This window comes from Spermophilus citellus, assembly GCF_964194105.1.
Source record: "Spermophilus citellus genome assembly, chromosome: 7".
NCBI classification, from domain to species: domain Eukaryota; kingdom Metazoa; phylum Chordata; class Mammalia; order Rodentia; family Sciuridae; genus Spermophilus; species Spermophilus citellus.
Genome location: NC_138188.1, coordinates 86,509,466 through 86,532,242, shown reverse-complemented (window position 1 = coordinate 86,532,242; position 22,777 = coordinate 86,509,466). Strand labels below are relative to the sequence as shown.

General features: G+C 39.1%; 1 protein-coding gene across 1 annotated transcript in view; it reads right to left on the bottom strand.

The window, feature by feature from the left end:
- NXPE3 (neurexophilin and PC-esterase domain family member 3) overlaps nucleotides 1-22,536 on the bottom strand; it is a 52,125-nt gene extending 29,589 nt beyond the window's left edge. Inside the window, exons 1-4 of the mRNA XM_081301380.1 lie at nucleotides 22,219-22,536; nucleotides 19,021-19,097; nucleotides 18,702-18,877; nucleotides 14,525-14,812 (exon numbers count right to left, since the gene is read on the bottom strand). Coding sequence (XP_081157506.1) covers nucleotides 14,525-14,617 — 93 coding nt within the window. The 5' untranslated portion in view covers nucleotides 14,618-14,812; nucleotides 18,702-18,877; nucleotides 19,021-19,097; nucleotides 22,219-22,536. The remainder of the gene's footprint in view (nucleotides 1-14,524; nucleotides 14,813-18,701; nucleotides 18,878-19,020; nucleotides 19,098-22,218) is intronic.
- Between the last annotated feature and the right edge of the window lie 241 nt (nucleotides 22,537-22,777).

Sequence of the window (22,777 nt, the reverse complement as noted above, 5' to 3'; positions counted from 1 at the left end):
TGGCATAAAAACAGACACAGGAAACAATGGAAAAGAATAGAAGATACAGAGAATACCACACACAGCCAAAGTCATATGAGTCTTGACAAAGTTGCCAAAAACAGACAATGGAGAAAAGACGGCCTCCTTAACAAGTGGTGCTGAGGGCCATTGCCAAGTAGGAATGACGCATCAAAATTTCCTTGCCAGCGTACCCCATGTTAAATGGATTTCGCTGTTGACATTGCATGTAAGGTGACCTTGCTCAAGGACCAAGGCGGATCCGGGTTTAGAGCTGATCAGGTTTGAGGAAGTATCCCGGTCCTTGGGTTTAAGGTGTTCCCAGTTTAAGACAATAGGGGTTTTAGGGAAGTTGGAGGTTGAAGATTATTGCTGCTGGGATTAGGGTGTTCCTGCTGCTTGTTCCCATTGAGTTCTCGTGAGATTCAAATGGGATTTTGGAAAAAAGCCTCGTGGAGTAGGTGAATTGGGGGAGGAGAACTGGGATTGCCCCAGAACGTGTGTAGAGGCCGGTGTGAGTTCGGGAATAAAGAATTGCTGTTTGAATCTACAAAGCTGTGTGGTGGCTCGTGATTCTGTGCCCAGCCAAGACTGTGGCAAAGTGGTATTGGGAAAACTAGTCATTCATATGTAGAAGAATGAAATCATACCTCTTTCTCTCACCCTGAACAAAAGTCAACTCAAAATGGATCATACACCTAAGTATAAGACCCCAAACTTGGCAACTATTAGAAGAAAAATAGATGAACTACTTCAACATATAGGCACAAGCAATGACTTCCTGAACAAACCCCTATAGCAAAGGAAATAAAAGATGGCAGCAAATTAAAAAGTTTTTGCACAACAATGGAAACAGCAGAGCAAAGAGACTGAATGGGAGAAAAATCTTTGCAGCTACTCTTCCAATACAGCATTAATACCCAGATTATATGAACTCAAAAAACTCAACACTAAAAAAAAAACAAAAATAAAAAAAAAAAAACAACCAAACCAATAAGTGGACAATTGAACTGAACAGACACTTCTCAAAAAAAGTACAAATAGCAAAAAATTATATTTTTAAAATTCAATATCTTTAGCCATAAGTAAAAAGACAAACAAAATTACACTGAACTCCCAACTCACTCCAGTTAGAATGGCAATTCTCAGGAAGACAAATAGCAATAACTGCTGGCAAAGATGGATGGGAAAAAGCAGCTTTTCCGCACTATTGGAGAGAATGTAAATAATACTACAGCCATGATGGGATTCACCTGAAGGCTCCTCAAAAAAACTAAACCTAGAACTGCCATATAATCCAGCTATATACTTTAGAGATACATGCAGAAAACTCATGTTTTCACAGCATAACTCAAAATAGCCAAGTTATAGAATCAGTTTAGGTGTCCATTAACAGAAGAATGGATAAAAGAAAAAGTGAGAGAGACGTACACCATGGGGTTTTATTCAGTCATAAAGAACAAAATTATTTCATGTTTGTATAAATATGTCAAAATAAACTCTACTATCATGTATAACTAAAAAGAACAACAAAAAAGAATAAAATTATGTCATTTGCAGAAAAATGTATGGAACTACAGATCATAATTTTTCAGTGATAGAAGTCAAACTCAGAGAAAAAAGTATTATATTTTTTTCTCATATGTGGAAGCTAGAGGGGAAAAAAGGAATTCTATGATAGTAGAAGGTATCCATTAGGATAGGGAAAAAGGATCAAGGGGAAGTAGAAGGGGAGCATGGGGCAGGTATTAGGCAATTTTGTTTTGGGGTATGTACAAACATTCCATAATTAAACCTACCATTCTTATAATTAATATTCAATCAATAAAAAAGTGAAAACATTTGATAAAGAGAAAATCCTAAAAGCTTCCAGAAAGAAAAACAATGTTACCAATTTTTAAAAATTAGACCAGCATTAGACTTGTCTTCTACAACACTAGAAGACATGAAAACAAAGTTATCATGATTCTGAGGAAAAAGGACATTGCATACAGTCCAAATCTGAATTATAAAATACAAATAACAATCATACATAAAGGCAAAATAAGGGCAGTTTCAGACATGTAAGATTATTTTCCATGTGTCCTTTCAGGACACATGATAGATTTAATCCAGTAAAATAGAAAAATCCAAGAACATAAAAGGCCTGTGTAGTAACATTTTACACTTACATGCATCTATTTTCATTTGAAAGGATCTCATTAGAAGCCTCATTTTAAAGGAGTATTTGCTCATTTATACAGTGGCACAGGGAAAGTTAAACTGACTGAAAAATTCCCCTTACCAACTTATTATCTTTGAGGAAATATTCTAGTCCCATCAAAAGCCCTAATATGCAGTATAATACATAACTAAAATATTAATAAATAAGACAAAAAGAAAGCTAAAGACTACGGTCAATGAGAGCTTATCAGAGTAATGAAAGACAGCAAGACTCCCTGCAATATTTTGTTAGATGCTGCTACATACACCTTCTTCTCATATTATGTGATGCTCCTAATTAAAATAAAGCTTGGGGCTGGGGTTGTGGCTCATAGATAGAGCGTTTGCCTAGAATGCATGGGGCACTGGGTTCGATCCTCAGCACCACATAAAAATAAAATAAAGATATTGTGTACACCTATAACTAAAAAAAAATAAATAAATATTTTTAAAAATAAATAAATAAATAAAATGAAGCCTGAATTTTTTTCAGAAAATGATCAGACACTCCAATCACAAGAAGAGTTGGAGCAAGGGATGTAAAACAAATTAAGAAATGGAGACTTCCAAGGCTCTGAAAAGACTTTTCTACATCACCCAAAGCTTCTTTATAAATTATCATTGAAATAATAAACTGAACAGTTTAAAATTTTTTTTTTTCTTAATATTTATTTTTTAGTTCTCGGCAGACACAACATCTTTGTTTGTATGTGGTGCTGAGGATCGAACCCGGGCCACACGCATGCCAGGCGAGCGCGCTACTGCTTGAGCCACATCCCCAGCCCCAATTTAAAATTTATTATAATATTCTCATCCTGGTCAAGATGACCTCTTTAGTCAAGGTTAAAATGCTTTATCTTACTCCATTAAAAGACCCATTTATTATTTTCAATTTCAGAACTGTTGTTATTATTGCCACCTCCCTTGTCCATTATTATTCAAGGCTGTGTTCGTTCAGATAATTAGATCTTTTAACTAGCATTCAATCCAGAAGTTTCTGAGAACTACATCAGTACTAAAGGGGAATTTCCAACATTCCTTCCTGACTGCAAAACATTAATTATGTGGGACTCTGACCTACCCTCTGAAGTCTCTCTCTCTTCCTCTTTACCTTCCTTCTCATCCACCCAAGACTTACACAACTATATTTTTTCTCCATTCTTATTCTCAGGTCATTAGATATGGTGGAAATAAGCACACACACAAAGTCAATGCAGGTGAGTACCATACACTCTTAAAGTCTTAACATTTATTTTCCCTTTGTAGCCCTAGAGAGCCAGCTCCATCTCCCAACCCTTTCTTTCAAGTTCCAATACAAACCACTTGGGCTCCACCATCCTTCTACCTTCAACCTGCTCCACAAGCAGGAACTCCTTTGATGTCCTACTCTGCAAATGCATCTGTCATGTCATCTTTCTCTCTTAGGTTGAAGGAAGGAATGTGGCTCCTCCTACATAATTATAATAAAATAATAAGAATACACACAAGGTACTTGCATTTCTTGTTCTATATCTGGGTATATGCTCTATCTGTGCTCTAGATCCCATCCTTTCCTCTTCCTCTCCAGCTCTTGTATTACTTCTTGACTCTCAAATTCAAGTCCCTCAGATTTCCACTTCCAACCAGGATATAGAAACAATGTCCAAATTTATCCTCCCATCTGAAATAACTTTTCTTAAAAAGACCAAAATAAATGAAATGATGGTTGTCCAGACACTAGATTTGGACAATAAAAGACAGTGATGCCTAAGAGGCAGTAAAGAAACAGTTAACCATGTGATTGCAATTTGCATATTGCCTTTAGAGAGTTTCCAGGATGCAGAACATGAGGGGAACCCTGGTGTGGCCTGGTGAACTAAGTAAATCAAAGAGATGGAGCTGAATCTTAACAAGACCAAGCGATCAAAATTTATGGGACAAAGTAAAAGCTACACAAAGAAGTTCAAGATCTAAAAAAGATCCCACTTGAATATTCAGCAAAGTACTGATAAGTATATTTAAGGAAACTACTAGAGGCTGTGGAAGGAACCTACAAAAATATAAGGGAGAACAGAACCTTAGATCATACCAGGCCAGAAAAGAACTTGTTCCCATAAGCCAGGCTAGAAAACCTTAGCATTCAAACGATATGAATAGAGTACTCAGCAAAGTCTTAAATCAGTAGTGAAGAAGAATTACTCTTTTTTTTTTTTAGAGAGAGAGGGAGAGAGAGAGAGAGAGAATTTTAATATTTATTTTTTAGTTTTCAGCGGACACAACATCTTTGTTTGTATGTGGTGCTGAGGATCCAACCCGGGCCGCACGCATGCCAAGCGAGCGCGCTACCGCTTGAGCCACATCTCCAGCCCCAAGAATTACTCTTAAATACTGATCTGGTCCCAAATAACAAATCCTAAAATCAAGAACCAAAAGGATCAAACTAGGGGTAGGAGATACAGTTCACCAACAGAGTACATGCTCATCATGTGCAAGGCCCTGAGACAGATGCCCAGCACCATCAAAACAAAAAGAAAAAAGGAAAAAAGAGCAACAAGCTATTCCCAAATAAGTTATAGTACCCCAGAATGAAGCTCAAGATTATTTATAGAAGTACCAAAAATACTCACAATTCAACTAGATCTGAAATCCAACCAAAAACGTGAAGAAGAAAATACAACCTATAAGGAAGTGAAAATCAATCAAATGAAATCAGCCCACAGCTGACAAAAATATTATTAGGACAAAGACATTAAATGAGTTATTATAGCCATATTCCATGTATTTTAAAAAAATGAGGAAAGATTGAATACTACATAGAGATGTGTATAAATACAAAATATTAAGGGAAATAAGGCAGGGATTGGGGTATAGATCAGTGGTACAACTTCAGGTGCATGAGGCCCTGGGTTTAATCCTCAGCACCACAGGAAACAGAGAGATAGGAGAAGAGAAATAAATCCTCTGGGATGAAAAATACACTGAATGGGATTAATAGTAGATTAGACATTTCAGAAGAAAATTCAATGAACTTAAAGAAAAAGCCCCAGCCCAAGGCTTTGTTTCTTGAAGCTATTATAAATGTAAATATTTTCCTAATTTCTTTCTTAGCAAGTTCATTCTTGCTGTACTGATTTTTGGATGTTAATTTTGCTTTCCTCTACCTTGCTAAATTTGTTTAACAGTTCCAAGGATCTTTTGGTGGAGTCTTTAGGGTTTTCTAAGTATGGAATCAGTTAGATTCTATACTAAAACAAACAGGGATAATTTGATTTCTTCCTTTCCTATTTTATCCATTTTATTTATTTCTCCTGCCTGATAACTGTATCTAAAATTTCAAGTACTATTCAGAATAAGAGTTGTGAAAGAGGACACCCTTTTCTTGTACCTGATTTTGGAAGAAATGCTTCCAGCTTTTCCCATCAGCATGATGTATAATGTGGCTACGGGTCTATCATACAAACACACATAGTTTTTATGATGCTGAAATATCATCCTTATCTACCTAGTTCCTTCAAAACTTTTATCATGAAAGGATGTTGAATTTTATCAAAGGCTTTTTCTGCATCTACTAACATGATATTGCGAATTTTGTCCTTGATTCTATTTACTGCCACATCATTGTATTAAGTCATTTATTGTTGTGACCAAAATACCCGACAAGAACACTTAGAGGAGGAAAAGTTTATTTGGGGCTCATAATTTCAGAGGTCTCAGCCAACAGTCAGCCAATTCCACTGCTCTGTGACTAAGGTGAGAAATAATCCTGGCAGAAAGGCAAGGAGAAGGAAAGCACAGAGAGAATAGGAGGAGTCAGCGACAAAACATAAAATCCCCAAGGCATGTCCCTTGTGACCCTCTTCCTCCAGTCACATGCCACCTGCCTCCAATTACCAACCAGCAATACACTCAAATTATTAATCCTATCAAGTGCACTAATGTACTGATTAGGTTACAGCTCTCATAATCTAATTATTTTACCTCTGAAAATTCCTGCCAGGTCTCACACATGAATTTTGGGGGGATACCTAATATCCAAACTACAACATTCCACCTCTGACCCCCTAAAATTCATATCTAGATCAAAATGCAAAATTCCTTTAGTCCATCTCTAAGAGCCTCCAAAGTCTCAACAGTTTCAGCATTGCCCAAAGTCTAAGTCCAAAGTCTCCTCTGAGACTCAAGACAAACTCTTGGGCTGGGGATGTGGCTCAAGCGGTAGCGCGCTCCCCTGGCATGCGTGCGGCCCGGGTTCGATCCTCAGCACCACATACCAACAAAGATGTTGTGTCCGCCGAGAACTAAAAAATAAATATTAAAAATTCTCTCTCTCTCTCTCACTCTCTCTCCTCTCTCACTCTCTCTTTAAAAAAAAAAAAAAAAAGACAAACTCTTAGCTGTACTGCCCTGTAAAAATCAGAAGTAAGTTACATATATGTGATACACAATGACACAAAGTAAACAGTCCCTTTTCAAAAGGGAGGAATAGGGGCATAAAAAGAAAAGTCTTATAATTTTACACCCTTGAGTCTGCAAAGGTTGAGATCTAGACAATTCCTAAATACTAAAATGCCCTCACCATATCGTTCCCATTGTTTAGATGCAAAGTACAAGGATTCTTTAATAGCACTAATCTCTTCAGCAACTACATCTTCTATGGCCCCAACTTTACACAAGCTTCTTTTCTGGCCAAATTCCAAGTTTTTCAAATCCATCCACTCCCTTTTTAGCTCCCAATTCTCACTATAAACCTAACTAAAAGTAGCCAGCGATACCCATGCCACTGCCTAAATGCTGAGCTACCATACAATTTTCCATGTCAAATAAATTAGCCTATCACCTTTACTTGCCCTCACACAAAGTCTCAAAACATGGGCAAAATGCAGACAAGTTCTTCACCAAACTGTAACAAAGATGGCCCCTTCTCCCATTACAGCCATAGCAATTCCTTGCTACTGTCTAAGTTTCAATGGTATGTGGACCATACCAGGCAGGCACATGCTTACTTCCAAGTCCTAAGTCTACATGCCTGGTTGTGTGGCCAATATCTGGCCTACAGCAGCCCTTCTCACCAACTAAACTTCATTAATATGTGGGTTACACCAAGCAAATATACATTCAGCATGGATGTCTCTAGTCTGTGCACTTGGGGTGTGGCAAATGTTCAACTCATAGGATAGCCCTAAAATGCCTTCCCAGGTGTATGGTGAGGATCAGAACACCAAGTTCCATGCTGGGGGCGGGGTAGGGGGAACGACACATAGGAACCCCCAGATTTTCTATTCTCAGTCTCAATGCCCTCAGACCTGGTCTCCATGTGAAACCATAAATGACTGACTGGGCCTTGCTTCTCACAGAGGGCAAGAGCACAGACTGCTATGCTCCCAACTCCCCTGTTTATTACCCACATTCCCCACTGCTGAAATCTCTCAGAGGGTGTCAGATACTCTCCCAAGCCACAACTATTTCATGTGGATATCTTCCACACAATGTGGCAGGGTATCCAAAGGGACCCTGAATTGTGACTGTTCCATGTTTTTTGATCCCTAATTTAGTCACTAACACTTGATCCCCTTCTCAAGATGGTTCCTGGCTGTAGCACTCTTGAGAAATGCAATGAATTTTTTCTCTGAGGCCAGTTTTTGTGCAAGAGGAGTCACTTAAAGACCAAATCCCCAATCTAGGTTTAACCCATTAAATCCCAAGTTTTCAATTCTGTGAATATTTCACTGAAATTGACATAGTTACATTAATATAGGTTGAAAATCATAACCTAGAGTTTTTATACATAATTCATCATTAAAACTATCACTAATCATTCAATTATTACTTTTCTCCAAAGAATAAAACTCTAAAAACACATTTATTTCAAAGTTACCACAAACTGTTGCTCAATTTCAATTGTACAGGTATTGCATAAATGGGACAGACAGGATTAAAGTTTATAAGAACCATGAAAGTCACCTGCAACTGCATGCTAATATGCTGCTATTATTGGGGTTCTTTGCTCTCTTTGGCTTACCTTATGCTTGAAGAATCTGACCTGACATCATCTTTGAATCCTATATGCGAATCTCTGATAAACCACCATGATGCCCAGGGAAAGAAATAACAGCAAACCTTAAAAGTACAACTACTCTCCTAAGATCATTCAACTTTTAGATGATTATTCAAAATGCTTCAATGTGGGCTGGGGATGTGGCTCAAGCGGTAGCGCGCTCGCCTGGCATGCGTGCGGCCCGGGTTCAATTCTCAGCACCACATACAAACAAAGATATTGTGTCCGCCAATAACTAAAAAATAAATATTAAAAATTTAAAAAAAATGCTTCAATGTTGGAGCAGATAATAAAGGCACTAGAAAGGCAGCAGATTTGCATGTCTCTCCACGGGAAACCTGTGCTGAGGGGCAAGAATACCATTATGCTCAAGGCCACCTAAGGGAAGCTGGAAAACCATCTGGTTCTGGAGAAACTATTGCTTCAATATGAATTAACGTAGGCTTTGCATTCACAAAGGAGGACCTCACCAAAATCAGAAATATGCTATTGTTCAACAAGGTGTCAGTTATCACCTGTGCTATTGCCATTGCCTATGTAATGTCACTAGTCTAGGGCCATAAGATCTCTGTCTTAGCTTGGGCTGCTTTAGCAAAATACCATAGAATAGGTGGTTTAAACAGACATTTATTTTCTCATAGTACTAAAAAATGGAAGTCTCAAATAGGGGTACAAGCATGGTCGAGTTCTGGTGAAGTTCTTCTTCCTGGATTGCAGACAGCCACTTTGTGTTCATACGTCTTTTCTTTATAAGGACATTAATTCCCTCATAAGGGCTCCACCCTAACAATAAATTTTAAATCTAATTATCTACCAAAAGGACTCATCAAATTGAGGTTTATAGCTTCAACACATGAATTTGGCAGGGGACACAAACAATCTCCTTCTTTCAGGATTAAAGCATTACCACTAAAATCTCCACAGATACCACTGAAATCCTGAGTGACAGACAGCTGATTTAAGAGTTTGTAGCCAGCAAAGCCACAAATCTCCCTCTTCTCCTATGGTCTACAAAGGAGACAAGAACAATGGCAATATCTACAAACCCAAAGAGTTTGAACAGAAGAAACTACATTATCATTTCCTGGAGGGTGTGTACAGCTTTGCCAGTGTATGTGTACATACTGATTACCTATGACATCAGTACCCTACTCAATCATCAGTGGGTACAAGCGAGTCCTGGCTTTCTCTAAAGAGACTGATTACATCTTTCCATTGACTGAAAAGATCAAGATCATTTTGGCTGACCCATCCACACCTATGGCCACGAGCCTGAGGCCATCTACAGCACTGCCGCCTCCGATGCTGCTGCTGCTGCTACTACTAATAAATTTGCACCCTTCCAACTTGATGCAAAGAAAGAGTTAAAGGGTTGAGAAAAGATATGGGATTTGTCCTGAGTAATCACCAAAAAGAAGCCAATTCAACCAGCTTCTCTTGTGAAACGAAAAATAAAGACTTCTCTCTTAGAAAAATAATGGCCAAATATTTACCAAATTTACCATAAACACAAACCCAAGAACTTCTGAACCTCAAGTAAAAGAAATATTAAAACTACACCAGGTTGGGGTTCAGCTCAGAGGTACAGCACTTGTGTAGTATGCATAAGGCCTTGGGTTTGATTCCCAACACCTTAAAAACAATACACCAAGGCAAGTCAACATTAAGTTGCTCAAAACAAGAGAGGAGGGCTGGGGATGTGGCTCAAGTGGTAGCGCGCTCGCCTGGCATGCGTGCGGCCCGGGTTCGAACTTCAGCACCACATACAAACAAAGATGTTGTGTTCGCCCGCTGAGAACTAAAATAAATAAATAAATATTTAAAAAAAAAAAGAGAGAGGAAAAAATTGTAAAACACATGGAAAGACAAGAAATTACATAAAAAGAAACAAAGATAAGCCTCAACTCATCAAATAAAATCTCATATCACAAGGTGCTCTATAAATATATAAATATTATGTGTCAATTTTTAAAATAACAAAAAAATAGGAGAAATACCAGAAGCAACCACATGCTTAAAGAAAGAGAAAAGATCACTTGCTCCTCCTGAACTCTGGAATGACAGTTTTATGGTGAATTCTAGGAAACCAAGGCCTTAAGTCATTTCCAGATGATGAGTCTCAGGTATGAGCATCACAGTATTAGCATCTGAAAATGATATGATGTTTTCCTATGTACACCTACAGCATTTGTGTTTGGTGCCTTTTTAGCTTTCTAGGAAGATGGAGAACATTTTATAATTGCAAATCAGGAAACAGACTCAGGAGAATTAAGTGACTTTTACAAAGTCACACAGCCAACATGTTGCAGAAGCATAGCTATGACCTCAACTACACTACGCTGATACACCAGATTCTGCAAAATGCCTAAGTATCAGCCTGGTGTAGTGTTTCATGCCTGTAATCCCAGCAACCCAGGAGCGTGAGGCTGGAGGATCATAAATTTAAGGGCAGCCTCAGCAATTTAGCAAGATTGTGTCTCAAAATAAAAAATATCAGCTGGGCATGGTGGGGCACGCCTGCACTTCCAGAGGCTTGGGAGGCTGATACAGGAGAAATGCGAGTTCAAAGCCAGCCTCAGCAAAAAAAAAAAAAATGAAGAGCTAAGCAACTCAGTGAGACCCTGTCTCTAAATAAAAATCCAAAATAGGGCTGGAGACGTGGCTCAGTGGTCAAGTGCCTCTGAGTTCAATCCTCATTACCCAAAAAAACAAATAAACAAATAAATAAATAAAATTAAAAACATGGGGATGTAACTCAGTGGTAAAACTCCCAAAATCAATCCCCAATAACAAAGAAATGAAAATAAGAAAGAAAATATTAAGTATTGGCAAAGATGTGGAAGAACTGGAATACTTGTTCAGTATTGGTAAGAATGAAAAATTTCACAGGTGCTGTGAAAAATTTTTGGTGGTTTGTAATTAGGATTACTACCCAAAATTAGAATTACTGCTGGGCATTGTGGTATCTGCCTGTAAATCCCAGCTACTTGGGAGGCTAAAGGAGGAGAATTACAAGAACAACTTGGCAAGACCCTGTATCAAAATAAAAAATAAAATAAGCTGGGGCTGTAGCTCAGTAGTACAGCATTTGCCTGGCATGTACAAGGTCCTGGGTTTAATCCCCAGTAGTGCAGGGGAAAAAAATTAGAATTATCACAATTCAGCACTTGTAGTTGGGGGTACATATCCAAAAGAATTGGATATGTACACCTAACTTCATAGCAGCATTATTCATAATAACCAAAAGGTAGAAATAATACAAATGTCCATGAATGTATGTATGTTATAGCATGGGTCAAAATGGGTATGTATGTTATAGCATGGGTCCTTTTATAAGGCTAAATAACGCTTCTCTCTCTCTCTCTCTCTCTCTCTCTCTCTCTCTCTCTCGCTCTGTGTGTGTGTGTGTGTGTGTGTGTGTGTGTGTACAGAGGAATGTCTGTGTGTGTGTGTACAGAGGAATATTACTTGCCTTAGGAAGAAATTTCTGATCCACAATACAACATAAATTAACTCTGAGGGCATTATGCTGCCAAAAATAAAACTAAGCCAGTTGCAAAAGACAAATACTGGGACTGAGGTTGTGGCTCAGTGGTAGAGTGCTCGCCTAGCATGCACGAGGCACTGGGTTTGATCCTTAGCACCACATATGTAAGATAAAAATATTGTATTCACCTAAAAAAGTAAAAAATAAATATTTAAAAAAGATAAATACTATATGATTTCATTTATGTGCAATACCTAAAGTCATCAAATACAGAGGCCGAATATAGAACAGTAGATGCCAGTGGCTGAAGGGAGGAAGAAAGGGTAATTATTGTTTAATGCATACAAGTTTAAGTCCGGTAAGATAAAAAAGTTCTGGATATAGATGGTGGTAGTAGTTGTGTTATGGGCCAGGCTATTTGGGTAATGACCAAACAGACTCCATTTTACCCTGAGACTCCATATCATGTAAGAAATGCTTCTCCCATGGGAAAGCCCCACCTCTGTACCCATTAATAGTTACCTAGCATAACATACTTGGCAACATAAAACAGCAATTCTTACACAATGTAAAATTGTTCTCTCTTTGGTTCCCATTTTTCTTGGGCAATGTACCTTGTCAGAGATTTATTGTCTACATGTTAGTAACCATTCTCTAACTTGTACTCAACTAGGGTCATTTTGACCCCCTTCCCTTCTGCTTGCTTGCCGCTATGCCAACCTGGAAAGTCCTATGGAAAGTACCAATGTACCCATTACATTGTCTCATTAACTGTCCAGTTCAGCTTCTATATCTGCTTGCTTGTAGCTACATCAACCCAGATGTGTTCTTTGCAGTTTTTGCCTTTAAATATCCTAAAATGCTCAGGCTTGGGGCTGTTTTCTGCAGAGACAACTTGGTCCTATAGGAAGCAGTCCTGGCAGGTCAAAATAAAGACCCTTCAATTTGGACAAAACTGGGACTTAATGTATTTTCTGAGCGACCTGCCCCACAATAGTTGTACATGTGAGCTGTACTGTACAATGAAAATGGTTAAAATGGCAAATTCTATGTTATGTATATTTTCCTCAAGACAGGAATTTCTTAAATATCTAGATATATCATTGACAGCTTCCAGGTATAAGATACTATCAACATGGAATTGGCACTGCCTTACCTGCAGCAAAACATGCAAGAACAGTTTAAGCAAAGAAAAGGAAGTGACCTAGGTTTTATGTTTTTTTTTCCTAAAGGAAATCTTTAACAGAATCACTTCGCATTCTTCAAAATACCAACAAATTTTATTAATGGTCCACAGGGGGGAAAACAAACAAACAAACAAAAAGGGACTCTACAGGCCCATTTCATAATAAGATTAGGTGTTCTGCTGAAAAAACACAAAGTGAATTCCAGCCAGAGAAATGAAAAAGCCTGTGTGTTAGCTTTTAAAAGGATCTTGTGCTAATAAAACCCAATAAGAAAAAAAAAAAAAAGCTATAATTGAATCAGAATTAGCACCACTAACAAAATAAAAAGAGCAGCATCCTTTTTACTACTCCATAAATTTTGGTGATATATGAGTTCATATATCAATATTACCAAGTACCTTCTTAGCACAAAGCACTTGTGAGGGTTCAGTAAGACATGCTCCCTGCTCTTCAGTGTCATACAATACCCTTCAAAACAAACTCTTCAACTCCCTACCCTTGCATACTACTTCAGTTTTTTGCCAGGAATCACTAAAAGATTCTTTTTTTTTTTTTTTTGGTACCAAAAATTGAACTCAGGGGCACTTTTTGTATTTTATTTAGAGACAGGGTCCCACTGAGTTGCTTAGGGCCTTGCTAAGTTGCAGAGGCTGGCTTTGAACTTGTGGTCCTCCTGCCACAGCCTCCTGAGCTCTGGGACTACAGGTGTGCACCACCACATCCAGCTTAAGATAGCTACCTTTTTCTTCCTCTCCTAAAGCTACCTTGGAATTCCTCTTTTATAGCACTTTTCACTATCTCTAATTAACATTACTACTATACCATGTGATTAAGATTACTACTTATTATTACAAGGTAAGCATCCCTAGTCTAAAAATCTGAATCTGAAATGCCCAAAATCCAAAACATTTATTTATTTATTTATTTATTTGTTCATTTATTTTAATTTTTTTAGTTGCACTTGGATGCAATACCTTTATTTATTTATTTTTATGTGGTGCTGAGGATTGAACCCAGTGCCTTACATGGGCTAGGCAAGCGCTCTACCACTGTGTTACAAAACCGTTTTATTTATTGATTGATTGATTGATTTTGGTGGTGCTGGGGATAAAACTTACGGCCTTGTGCATACGAGGCAAGCACTCTATTAACTGAGCTATATCCCCAGCCTCCCCCAAAACATTTTTAATGTTTAAGTTCTGAACATTTCTGATTCCATATTTTCAGATTAGGGACACTCAACCAATAGTTACGCAAAATTGAAAAAACTCAGAGCTAAATAAAGCTCTTTTTGTCATAAAATAAAACAAAAACCTCCAAAATTTGAAATTTTTCTGGTCCCAAACATTTCAGACAAGGGATACTCACCCCATATTATTTTCTCCCATGCACAATCAGAATGTGAACTCCATAAGTAATGAAATCATCTCTGTATTCTTCACTGCTGCACCCTCAGTGACTATCACAGTATATGACCACCAGAGGCACTCAAATACTTAATGAATAAATGAAAGGAAGAATTGTAACTTGGGATAAGTTTCCTGATGACAGTACTGCCTCAGGCTAGTTAATCCTTAGTCCCCAGATCTGGCTGCTTTAGTTGTGGGTACTTACCTCTACCTCAGTAACAATGATGACCAGCACCACCACCGTCAGCACTGCAAGCAGACAGCAAAAAATCCGCAGTTTGAAGAAATTGGTCCACATTGTCTGGCTGTGTCCTGATCACCCATGGCCGACATCATAATACCGTCACTCCTCAAAACTCATGTCTTTGTTTTTCTGAGCTGCAAATGAGCTCTCAATGTAATTTGCTTCTATCCTGTTAGTAGCCTTAAGAGCTCTTTGTGCAGAGGAGAGACTGCAGATGATTCAAGAAGCACATTTTTCTTCAACAAACTCCTTCAAATAGAAGAAATAAAGAATACATCACCAATTGCAATATCCTGGAGTGGAGTAAAAGAAAAAACAGATTTCCTTTTCCTGAACCTTATCTAAGGCCCAAAGTCACAAGAAGAGAGCAAAGAGCCAGAGCACAGTAATATTCCAATTACCAACAATCGCCCCCCGTTTCCTATCCCAACTCTAGGCTGTACCTTTGCCCTACTACCTTTTTAGGTTTTAACTTTTAAGAGAGCAAAAATGAATGTATTCAAACTCAGAAACTGCAAAATAAAAATTTTTAAATTTAAATTTTATAATTGTTAAATATGTGTTATGGGCCAGGCTATATGGGCAATGACCAAACAGACTCCATTTTACCCTGAGACTCCATATCATGTAAGAAATGCTTCTTCCATGGGAAAGTCCCATCTCTGTACCCATTAACAGTTACCTAGCATAACACACTTGGAAACACAATATAGCAATTCTTATACAATGTGAAATTGTTCTCTTTGCTTTCCATTTTTCCTGGGCAATGTACCTTGTCAGAGATTGTCTAGACGTTAGTAACCATTCTCTAACCTGTACTCAACTAGGGTCATTTTGACCCCCTTCCCTTCTGCTTGCTTGCTGCTATGCCAACCTGGAAAGTCCCGTGGGAAGTACCAATGTACCCACTGCATTGTCTCACTAACTGCCCAATTCAGCTTCTGTACCTGCTTGCTTGCAGTTACGTTAACCCAGGTGTGATTTTTGCCTTTAAATATCCTAAAGTGCTCAGGCTTGGGGCTGTTCCTTGCAGAGGCATTTATGGGTCCTACAAAGAGCAGTCACCAGCTGGCCAGCTAAATAAAGACTCTTCGATTTGGACAAAACTGGGATTTGGTGTGCTTTCTGAGTGACCTGCCCCACAACACATGGAGATGTAAGTAAATAAAATCATTTCCCTTCCTTTATAGCTTAAGTTATACAATATTATCATATAAATTATATCTAAAGGGTATTAAGAGAAAACCCTGTGTTGTTTTGAGGAACTCTGAGATATTATACAAACCACTCTGATAGTCTTCTCTGGAAAACAAGGAGGGCTACCCACTGAAGGGTAGGAGACATAAAATATCCAGCTCCCCCCACCTTAAATGTGGTCCTTGTTCTCCCTCAGCTAAGAAACAAAGTACAGGAAGAAAGATACCTGTCCTGAAGAAGTGGAGGAGCACATTAAGCTGGAGGAGTGGGCAACAAGATCCCCCATTCTCCATCATACCTGTTACAGGCAGAGGACTTCAGAGGCAGCTATTCCTAACAATTTTCCACGTAACAAATTCAAAATACTTTCTCCAGTTGTTATTTGATGCAGGTAAACAAAGATGATACTGGTATTTTGCTGCTAGAGAGGCTTTCCATGGAGGGCAGTGTTGAGGTAAGGCGGAAAAGGTGCATAATCATACTGCAGAGTATCTCAGAATAGATCAACTGCATCAACATCCCCCTCTGCTTTATGCTAGACCTGGCAGGTATTCTATTCTCTCATTTATCTACTCCACCTGTCTGAACCGTTCCCATCCCACAAGGACCATTGCCAAGCCTTCCACAACCCAGCTTCAGAAAGGAGACAAGACTGGCAACACGCTCTCTAACCTCACAATTCCCATAGTGCTTATTTTCACTTCTCAGCTGATCTCTACTAGTATGTATTTCTTGTCTCTCTAACAAGACTATCCTAATTATGACTATATTTTTTTTAAAAAAAACAGTAACTATATTTCAGAGAAAAAGCAACTTAATGATAATGCATCATACTTTTTCAATTTCCTCTTAGAACTTAATTCTTTACATGGTATACAATGATTCAAAAGACTACATTAACAAATAATTATAGTGGTCTACTCCATAATTGCATTGTACTGTCAGAAATTCCCCTTGAAGAGTTTATACTCATATCCTTCACTCTGGAAAATAAGGAATGCCATCCCTCTATATGGCATAGGAGGCAGGAAGCAGAAAACTCCTTTTCCCCCAGCTAAGTAGCAAGTATGGAGGACATCTGCCTTGAAGGTGTGGGCAATTGTCTTCTTAAAGATAAGGTAGCTCCCTTTTCAGAGGAATAAAGGCTGGGAGTGCAGCTCAGTGTTAGGGTGCTTGCCTAGTATGCACAAGGCCTCCGGTTCAATACCCAGTACCACAAAAAAAAGGCAGGGGGGAATAAAAGAAAGAAATCTATCACTCCTGTATATCTCCACCAGATGCAGGGACTATGAAAGACTTCACCTAACATCTCATGTCCCCTGACACCATCCCTCTCTAATACCAAGGCACTCATCCACCCTGAAGTGCCTATAAATTTCATAGCACAACTCTATGAAACAGAGGAAAAGTCTCTCATCAAGACCCAAACTTTTCTGCTACAGAAATTCTCTCTCAGAGTCGGCCATAAAAATCATAGGATTCCCTAATGGACAGAGTGGGAGAACAAAGATGACAATCCATAGGAATTTAGCTGCACATGGGCAGGCATGGTCTATGAATCCTGCGGATGCCAGTCATTCAGAAAACATTAGAGTGCTTCAGAAAGTCAGAAGCAGCACAGGATGATCAGTGATGCAGAAGGACGGCAAGGGGAGCAGACTCCAAAGCTAAAAGAACTTCAGGGCTTCAGGCAGCAATATAAGAAGCCCTCATGGCTAGAGATTTCTGCTGACATTAATCATGAAGGGTCATGCCAAGAAAAGACCTGACTTCCTGCTATAAGTAAGTAGAGCACTGACATTTCAGAGACTCCTTTGTTCAACTAAATAGATATTGTTTGAGGCACACTAGATAGATCTCTCTTTGAAAGACATACTAAAATGTTCTCAGGAGTCACCTCTGGGCAGTTTTTGTTTTCTCCTTTATCTATCTGTCTTAAATTTCCACTAAGAAATAAAAATCTAAAACATAAAGAATAAAGCTGAGGGGCTGGGGATGTGGCTCAAGCGGTAGCACGCTTGCCTGGCATGAGTGCATCCCGGGTTCGATCCTCAGCACCACATACAAAAACAAAGATGTTGTGTCCGCCAAGAACTAAAAAATAAATATTAAAATTCTCTCTCTCTCTCTCTCTTAAAAAAAAAAAAAGAATAAAGCTGATTTCTAAGAATAAAAATTAAAGGCCAGGTGGGGTAGTGCATGCCTATAATCCCAGTGGCTTGAGACACTGAGGCATGAGGATTCCAAGTTCAAAGCAACGAAGTCTTAGCAACTTAGTGAGGCCCCCAGCAACTTAGTGAGAACCTGTCTCAAAACAAAAAATTTGAAAAAAGGGATATGGTTTAGTGGTTAAGCACCCCTGCACTCAATCTCTGGTACAAAAAAAAAAAAAAAATTAAAGCTATTAAAAAAAAGAAAGCATTAAACCATATTTGCAAAAAATAATTCAATTTTAAATGAAAGATTTATTTGGGAGGGGGAACCAGAGATTGAACCCAGTGGTACTTAACCACTGAACCACACTGGCAGCCCTTTATTTATTCATTCATTCATTTATTTACTTATTTTTGAGACAGAGTCTCAACAAGTTGCTTAGGGCCTCACTAAATTATAAATTGCTGAGTTTAGCTTTGAACTTGTGATCCTCCTGCCTCAGCCTCCTGAGTCGCTGGGACTACAGGTGTGTGCCACCATGCCTAGCTTAAATGAAAGATTTCTAAGAAAAAGAGAAAGCTGGTAACAGGTTTCAGCTGTTTTCCTACACATACGAAACACAGACACTATCACAAAACAGCTATTTTGCAAAGTGAACAAAAAACTATCAATCAATACCTCAATCACTTTGGAATCAAGTCAGAACAATAGTACTGGATGAGAAAAAAAACGCAATAAAAAGTTAAGATCAACCAAAAAATAAAATTTATAATTCACTGTAATTTACCTTTTTTGGAAATTTCCCAAGAGATATGTATTGGAACTATGAAAATAGAATTTATTTCTAATTCCTTCCAGCGTGAAATCCTGAACCCAGGCAATTGTAAGCAGCAGTCCTTATTCTTTTCTTGCCATATTTGAAGCATACATTGATGTTTTTTCATTTTTATATCATTCTTCCTACTGCAACAGAAATAAGCACATGATATAAAGGTTAAAGATATTGAAAATAAGATAAAGGAAAACATGTTAGCAATTAAGACTACAATATTATAGGCAGAAAGATATGCACAGATTTAAATACAATGTAGTGACTTGGTACATACCTGCAATTTCAGTGACTCAGAAAGTTGAGGCAGGAGGATTCCAAGTTCAAGGTCAGATTTAGCAACTTAGGTACATACTGATGTGAAATAAAAAAAGGAATAGAGATGAGGCTCAGTAGTAAAACGCCTTTGGGTTCAATCCCCAGTACCAAAAAAAGAAAAAAAAAAAAGTATGACGTAGTGGGAAGAGTAGTGAGAACATTTCTTTCTTTTTTTTTTTTCCTACTAATAAAAAACAGAACTCACTGTTAACCAGTTAACTTTAACCTTGAAAATCACTCTAAGAACTTAGCTGAAGGTCAAAACTTCAAGTAGCAGCATAACTGAAAAAAATATAAACCAAAGATAAAAACTCCAAACATTATTTTTCTTAAAGACTACATAATTATGTAGTTCAACAATCCATTTTCCCACTATAGGAAACAACAGGTATTTGTATAAATTTTTAAATAAAAGTTGTAATTCAAGGAATCTAAACTTGAGCAGTCTTGTTTTCAAATCTTTGTATAATGTTAGAACTCTACTTATTCATGCTTTATTTTTATGTGCAAAGGACAAGCAAAAACCAAAATGTAGTCAGGCATGGTGGCACATACCTATAATTCCAGCAACTAGGGAGGTTGAGGCAGGAGGATCACAAATTCAAGGCCCATCTAGGCAATTTAGTGAGACCTTTCTCAAAATAAAAATAAACAAAACTGAAAATATAGTACAGGGATACAGTGCCCTTGGGTTCAATCCGTAGTATTGGGGAAAAAAAATAAAAAAGCAAAATGTAGAATCTGTCTTGCAGGTAGAACCCAGTATTTATTGGGATGATTCTGCCAAATTCTGATTAAGACTGTTTCGAAGTCTAAGACATATATTAAGCAATCTTTTTTTAGTATTTGTAGTAACAGCCATAGAATAACTTTCTATCCCAATTTCACAAGAGAATTACCAGTGGTTGCTCACATTACTAGGAATAATAAATATCAATGACATAAATTAAATACCTGAATTAACTACTAAACAAAGAAAATTTGACAAGAACACCACCCTCTGGAGAGGTCACAAAGACAATATATTACTAGACAATTGCACCTCTCAAGTCTCTAAAATGGTCCCTATCCTAAATATTCTGACCTATTATCCACATAAATGTAATTCACTAGTTAGAGCAAGTACCTGGAATTTTAATTCAGAATGTATTCTCCCCTACTTATGAGACACAAGCAGAGGTTTACATGGAATATAACCAAACATAAATGGTTATATTTCAAATTTCCTAAAGAGCAGCTGTATTTCATCTAGAAAGAATGGAGACCTATCGAGGACCATGATATTGATTAGTCAATCAGAGAGTGTTAATTTTCAATAAAGATTAAGCAAGGGAACTTTGGATTGTGCAGAGGGGAGTGATGGGAGGGCAAGGGATGTGAGGATGGGAAGGCAGTGGAATGAGATGGACAGTATTACCCTATATACATGCATGATTACTCTTTCAGTATGACTCTACACCATCCTCAGCCAGAAGAAGAAGTTGTGCTCCATTTGTGTATAATGGGTCAAAATGCATTCTACTGTCATTTTTTTAAAATTTTTTACTATTTATTTTTTAGTTTTCGGCAGACACAACATCTTTGTTTGTATGTGGTGCTGAGGATCGAACCCGGGCCGCACGCATGCCAGGCAAGCACGCTACCGCTTGAGCCATATCCCCAGCCCTCTACTGTCATTTTTTAAAAATTTAGAAAAATTAAGGAAGGAGGGTAATGTGTAGAATTTGTTTCCACAGATTCCACTTCTTTCATGTACCTTCCTCCCCACCTCATATGCCCATGGTTGATGTATCCACAGAGATTATGTGGCAGGTAGAGAAGTAACCAAATTAAATAAGTCTCATAGTAATAAGTGCTATAAGAAAAAACTAGGGCATATGGTAAGTCATGGGCCTCAACCCTGCATGCACATTAATAATTATTATGGAAGCTTTTTAAAACACCAATGCCTGGGTCCCACTCACCCAATTACATCAGATTCTGTAGGTACCCTGATGATTATAAAGTACAGTCAAGTAGGGGAACCACTAGTATAGGTTGGATCAGTTGGTAAGGGATGGCCTTTCTGAAATGAAATTTGAATTGTAACTTATCTTGCCCTCTCAAGACACTCGGATTCCCGGGCAATGAAGGTAGCAATCCCTACTTTAGTGATCTATCCCTTCTTTTCATTTCTTCATAACAAATAACAATACTTTATGAGCCCCAGAGAGAGACTGTGAGGAAAAGAGACATTGCTAAGGTGTAATAAACACAGTCAAAGGGAAACAGAACCCAAATACTATGGAGCAATAGTATGTGCTTCCTCCACCAAGCAGAATTAGACAATTATCAGGACGTAGGAGTCCTGCCAGATTCAAACACACCCTCATGTTCCAAATGATAATTAAAGGCAGTGAGGAGGGGTAAGGCCCACTAGAGCAGTGTAATTCCTTATCTTTGGGCAATGTGGCAGCAATCCCCCTTTAGCATAATGAAAAGCAAGGAAAATTTTACAATTTCATAAAACGTTGCATAATCCTTCCCGAGAACCGTCTTCACTGCCCCTGACCTTGGGTCAAGCAGAGATGGGCCATAGGCCAGGGTCTCCACATTATCCTTGAGAAGTCACACTCCACATGTGACCCAAATCTGATGTCCCAAAACTGCAGCTCAGTAATGTGAGAGCAGTCCACTGTGTGACAGCACCACTGGCCAAGAGACAGCTGGCTGGTACTCAGAGCAGCGATGAGACTGGAGATAGGGGCTGACCTGGCGGCATCGCCTAGCACGCCGCATCGGGGAGGGGTCGGAAGAGAGGGTCTGAGCTGCGTTTTCCAGGTCAGGACACCGCGCTGCCACAAGAAAGACCGCTGAAGATGGGGCTACTCAGCCCCATCCCGCCCCTCCCTACCGTGGTGCCGGTTCCTGTGGTGCGAGGCTGCGGCAGCCCGGGGCTCCAAAGCTGCCTTCCCCTTCGGCCCGGGCCTCAACTTCCTGGCCCCAGCGCTCTCAGCCAGGACCCCCAAGACTGCACCTCCTCTGCACCGGGCCAGGGACTGCGGAGCCAGAGAGAGCGGAGGGAAGGGCTCCGTAGCCCAGAAGTGCTCCTGAGAAGCCAAGCGCGGGTCGCTCCGAAAGCTGGGACCTCGCACATAGTCCGCAGCCCTGCACTCACCTCTGGGTTCCACCGCACCCCATTTGCTCTCCAGGGGCGGGTTCCTGACACGGGGGTTTGCTCGGCAGCGCCAGGCCGTTCACCCCCTGCTTCCTGACCCAGCAACGTCTCCTCACCCCCGACCCCCGGCTTCTATTGGTCGAATTCCTCCGTGGGCGGGCCTAGGATGTTGATTGACATCCAAGCGTTCGGAGCCCAGAGCCTTGAGGCGAGGACGCAGAGTTGGGGCTCTTTTACTTCTGAGCCACTAGGCTCCAGCGCACTAGGTGACCCTGCAGCTTTTGGTCTCCTGCCAGCGGTGGGTCTGACCCCTTTGGCAACCCAATTCCTTTTTTTTTTTTTTTTTTTGCATTTTATTCTAATTTGTTATACATGACAGCAGAATGCATTTCAATTTGTAATACACATACAGAGCACAATTTTTCATGTCTTTGGTTTTTCACAAAGTAGAGTCACACCATTTGTGTCTTCTTACATGTACCTAAGGTAATGATGTTCATTTAATTCCACCGTTTTTCCTATCCTCATGCCATCTCCCTTCCTCTCCCTCCCCTTTGCC